Raw genomic sequence first — 5,787 nt, 5'->3', positions numbered from 1 at the left:
CTGTTTTATAGCTTTAGATTGTCAAATCTTTGTGGCAGTTTCCTCTTCATCGTCAGTTGAGGTGGCTTATTTGGAATGTCAAACAGTGTGGGTACTGCATTCCACGCGAGTTTGTTATTGTCTGCGTTCATGAACTGGTTTTGTTCGAAATGTAGCGAACAAAACCTAGTATTATTATACAGGTAAACCGGGTCTTTCTTCATAAGGTCTTCTCGTCTGCTATTAACTAGCCATTTTTTTTGCTCCTAAAACGAAACATTCATCATTTATACACATACATTTGAAAGTGAATCCTGACGATACAGTTTAGTAACATGATGGTATATACCTCTCAGGATCCTTAGGAAACCTAAAAAAAGACAGCTGCCGTGTCTTCTGCCTATTGCTGCTGCAATTTATTGCGCTACAAACGCTCCCGATGGTAAAAACCATTGTATAAATCAAAATAATCACTATTCGCTTTCACGATCGCGCCGAACTCACAGTTCAACCTACCGGCCGCTTGGAGCGCTGCTGGCAACAAAATCGAGGCGAATTGTCGCGACTGTTATGTTAGACTGTGGTTGCTACTTGCGACTCTCAGTTGCGACTTGTCACGGAAATCGCAGTTTGACTCGATAGCGTGTGGCAGAGATGAGCGTAGTATGAACTTTGGCCTACAGATGGCACTGTTAACTGCGCTTTTTAGTTGCTACTTGCGACACTTAGTCGCGACTTGTCACGGAAATCGCAGTTGGACTCGACTGCGAATCGCAGAGACGAGCGTAGTACAAACTTTGGCCAAAAGATGCCGCTGTTAACCGCGCTTTTTAGTTGCTACTTAGTTGCGACTTGTCACTGAAATCGTAGAAAGCAGTGCTAAATTCGACCAATAGATGGCTCACGTCTTTGAATGTGAAATACTACTTGCGACCGCTAACTGTGACTGAAATCGCAGTTAGATCCTGTAAAGTTGTTATTGTGATATCTGCGACTTCTCAGTCACTGTGATTTCTAACAGATACGCGATTTCCTGCCCACCACTAATGCCAGTCTAACATACTCTGTGCTTGGAGCACGTCAGGCTGTATCTATACACAAACTGTTAGTACTAGTAGACTGTCGTTATCAGGGTTTAGTGAAACGAAAGTATTGATGTATGTGAGGAGACCGGTGTCTTCGCCTGCTGACACGTTCAGTTTAGTTTTGCCATAGATCATTTTTACAAGAAGACGCGCCATGTTGCATGCACAAACATCTGCGCCGAATGTGGATACTCTAAGGAATGTCTGGGTAAATACGTTACGTCATGGCATTCGAGAGATAACCTAAATAAAACACCCAAATAAAATTAATAGTTTCAAGTATGTCTTGTTATAGTTAATACCAGTACGGTGGATTGTACGTCATGTAACATTAGGAATATGGTAAAGTTAATAACATTCGGAAAGAGTTACTTGCATATGTTTTGTTATAACAATTTCAGCAAACACGCCAAATTTATTTCACACAAATCGGGCGTGGCTGCTGAAAAAATGTACACCGATTTAAACGAGATGAAAACTCTTTCGAGGAAGATGTTTGAGAAAGCTGTAGAGTCGGTTCATCCTCATAACATCATAAGAGAGAATGTGAAACTGAGCGATACTAAGTTGTTTGTTCAAAACGAAACATACATCGTAAACGAGAACTGTTATATAGTAGGTTTTGGGAAAGCTGTGTTGGGTATGGCTGTAGAAATTGAAAACATTTTAGGGAAACATTTAGTTACTGGGATTGTAAGTGTACCACTTGGAATTTTGGACACATTCAAGAACATGCCACACATGCTTCCAATGCAAAAGACGAAACTACAAGTAGTGGAAGGAGCAGAAAATAATTTACCGGATGAGAATGCATTAGCAGCCTCCAGAAAAATAGAAGCACTTGTGAGAAGCCTAAATGAAAGTTCTTTACTTATTGTTCTGATCTCAGGTGGTGGTTCAGCACTTCTACCAGCTCCAATTCCACCACTCACTTTAGGTGAAAAGATAGAGACCATAAAACTCTTGAGCTCTGCTGGTGCAAACATTATGGAACTAAACTGTATCAGAAAAAGGCTTTCTTACTTGAAGGGTGGAGGCCTTGCTAAATTGGCTTACCCAGCACAGATTATTTCACTTATTTTGTCAGATGTTGTGGAGGACAATTTAGGCTACATTGCAAGTGGTCCAACAGTACCAAATACAGATGGAATCAATGATGCTTTGAATATAATAAAGAAATATGACTTGCTTGACAGGATTCCGTTGTCAGTCTCTACAGTACTGTGTAATACAGCATCTCATGCACTTGACTGTTTCCCCCACACACAAAACTTAATAATTGGAAACAACTCTGTAGCTCTGTACAGTGCAGCCACAGAAGCAAGTGTTAATGGCTACCATCCAGTTATTTTGACCAGAAGTATTTTTCATAGTGTGCAAGAAGTCTGCAGAGCTTACATATTACTAGTTACAAATATATGCAAATTTTTGAGTGGACAGATATCAGAGAAAAAGTTCTTAAACACATTTGCTACAGTTACCTACAACATACCTGTGGAGACAGATTTGCAAGAAAAACTGCTCCAAGGGCTATACAATTTTGGTAAGACTAACGGACTGTGTTTGTTGGCTGGTGGGGAGACAACAGTCCAAGTGAAAGGAAAAGGAAAAGGTGGCCGTAATCAAGAATTAGCACTCCTTTTCTCACTGAGTTTACAGGATGCCCTTAAGGACGAACCTGATCTAAATAATTATAATATTTTGCTTCTAAGTGCTGGTACAGATGGTATAGATGGTCCAACTGAAGCAGCAGGTGCAATTGGATACAACCAGCAAGTTGAAATTGCTGAAAAATGCAATTTGAACATTACAGAATATCTCAAAAATAACGATTCTCACAATTTTTACCTAAAGTTGGGCATTTCTGATGACTTAATAATTACAGGACATACAGGAACAAATGTAATGGATGTGCATATTATAATCATAAAGGCTGCAAAAGTATGTAAACGTTGTAAAATGTCAGAAAAGCTTTGAATATGTAAATCATAAACACAGTAAATAGTCATTGTCACCAAAAATTGAGATCTGTCTTACACTTTTATTATTGGTTTACTTTTTTAATAAATGTGATGAGCTGTGTACCTAGTTGTCATTAAAATCATTCATTTGTGCAGCCATCTGTATTGCACACAAATTACTATTTTCTGTTGTGATTTTTTTCTCTCCTGGATGCATCTAAAACAAGGTATACTTTTGCACCAGAACTGTTATTTGAAAATTGTAAAACCCAACAGGAATTTAGAAAAATCTTTGGAAGAACACAGACTATATAATTGCTCTTTGTGTCCATAATCCACACCAGTGTCTGTTCATTTTAAATGTTTTGTGTGCATGAATTGCACAGCTATTGTTATACTGCTTTACTCCTTGCTCCACACTTTCAACGTGATAAGTTAATTATCTGAGTTCTATTTAGTTGAAATATTACAGAATTGTACTATGTCAATTTAAAGAGCTCTGTCCACTTGTGCAGTTATTTGGTAGTACCATAGAAATGTCTGTATATGTTTTAAGAACAATAGGCCAGCACACATTTATGTTTAACACTGCTCTCTCTCTCTCTCTCTCTCTTTTCATTGTAACAATAGAAATACAGTGGATAGAAATGCATCTAATTTATAATATTTGTGTGTGTAACAGATAAGTGCCACCATGTCATCATACAAAATCTTGTCAGACTAAAGAAGGTTTCTCATGCTAAAACTGGTGTCATCCAGTGATGTTGTCTTATTATACTGTTGCCAACTTATAATACTGTGGTAAATGTTTGCCTGCCTGGATCTTTGTGAAATGTTTAAACAAAATTTTCAGGAAGTGGGAGAATTTGTTTTAAAATTATAAGAAATTACATGAAATAATTTCCTTTTTCAGAATGCTTATTAATTCCAGACATACCAAACAATAACACATAGTGACTATGTAAAATACACATGAAATATAATTGTCACAAATATACACATTCTGTGTGGTGGTAGTGAAATAAACACAGCCTATGTTTGGGAAAAAGGAAAACATGTTTAGAAGATTTAAAGGAACAACATGCAATGATGGTAATATTTTCAATAGTAGCACAGAGCAAGAACAGGTAGTAAGAATACTTTATGTTGCAAACAGTCTCTGTTGCACATTACAACTGTAATGAATACTACATACTATAAGGTGCAGCCAATTATTAGAAGCATTTACGCACTTATTCCGTGGATTCTTTTATGCATGTTAGGTACCAGGATGTGGAATGAGTCAGAAAATGAATAAATATAAACATGCAACAAGAGCTGTCAGGGAGAATACAATTAATTTACAAACACGTTGAAAGATAAAGTAATAAAATAAAACTAGGACAAAAGCAGAAGCAAAGTGAAACAAAAGGCATGGAAACTGGCATAGTACAAGGACTGCGATATGCTTTGCAACAATATATAACAAATAACAATCAAAATATATGCAAACAAAACACACTACATATGTATGTTAAAAATTTGTCTAATTAATAAATTGTTTTATCAAATAAGTACATATTTATTTTTAAATGACTGTTACCACACAGACCTTTGATGTTATTTGGCAGTGAATTAAATATCTTAATACTAGATTTCTTTCTATATGTGGTTTTGAATTCACACTTTAAATCAGTCTTCCTACTTTTATTGTAATCATGGCACATTTCGTTTGCTTTGTAGTGCACACGGTTTTCAGCCACAAAGCTCATAATGGAATAAATATGTTGAGAAGTGGTAGTAGGCATTCCAAGTTTCTTAGAAAAATAATAGATTATCAGGGGGGACATCTGCACTTATCTTGTTTAGCAACAGTACTGTCCATCCTATCTCAGGTATTTCCAGTGTTTAATTTTTGATAAATTTTTCCAAAACACAAAGCTGCAGAGTAAATATAGTTTCAGCTTTTTGCTGGAATCACTCCCGTTCTTAACTTACCAATGGCAATTAAAAACTCAAAGATGAAACGAGTAAAGGTAATCATGCCATTTTTACTCATTAGCTTATTTTACAAATTTCATTGTTTGTATTTCATCCAGATGTTGCAGAATTACGTTAATGTTTACAAATATTATGATTACTGCTGAATGAAGTATACTAACCAACCATACTAAACAAGCACACATAGCCAAGATGATAACTGAACAGGACTACAGTTGGTACATAGCATACAATTCAAGTCTTAATCTGCCATAGATTCACATTGTTCCAAACAAACAAGAATGACTAGAAACAGAAATTGTCACCAACCAGATCAAACATATATACAAAATTGCATGATCTCCAAGCGGATGAAAATTGAAAATGGAATTGACACTTAAATACTCTAATTGAGGGACTCATTTCAGTGTGTGTCATGCTAAGAAGCAGTTATTGCTGTAGTCTTCAGTCCGAAGACTGGTTTGCACCTCTATTCTATGAAAGCTTCTTCATCTCCGAATAACTACTGCAACATGCATCTGTTTGCACCTGCTTACTGTATTCATCTGTTGGTCTCTTTCAATAATTTTTACCCTTCCCCCACCAAATTTCACTCCAATACTAAATTGGTGATGCCTAGATGTCTCAGAATGTGTATCAACCTATCACTTATTTTAGTCAAGTTATGCCACAAATTTCTTGTCTCCCCAGTTCTGTTCAATACCTACTCACTGGTTACATTATCTGCCCCTCTAATCTTCAGCATCCTTCTGTACAACCACATGTCAAAAGCTTCTGCTCTC

General features: G+C 36.6%; 1 protein-coding gene across 1 annotated transcript; it reads left to right on the top strand.

The window, feature by feature from the left end:
* Positions 1 to 1,048: 1,048 nt before the first annotated feature.
* Positions 1,049 to 4,578, top strand: LOC126195127 (glycerate kinase). The gene has a single exon (XM_049933622.1). The coding sequence runs from the start codon at positions 1,404 to 1,406 to the stop codon at positions 3,039 to 3,041; it is 1,638 nt and encodes a 545-aa protein (XP_049789579.1). The 5' UTR covers positions 1,049 to 1,403; the 3' UTR covers positions 3,042 to 4,578.
* The last annotated feature ends 1,209 nt before the right edge of the window (positions 4,579 to 5,787 follow it).

This window comes from Schistocerca nitens, chromosome 7 (genome assembly GCF_023898315.1).
Source record: "Schistocerca nitens isolate TAMUIC-IGC-003100 chromosome 7, iqSchNite1.1, whole genome shotgun sequence".
NCBI classification, from domain to species: domain Eukaryota; kingdom Metazoa; phylum Arthropoda; class Insecta; order Orthoptera; family Acrididae; genus Schistocerca; species Schistocerca nitens.
Note: the sequence above shows the minus strand (reverse complement) of the source record. Positions and strands in the feature narration are given on the sequence as shown.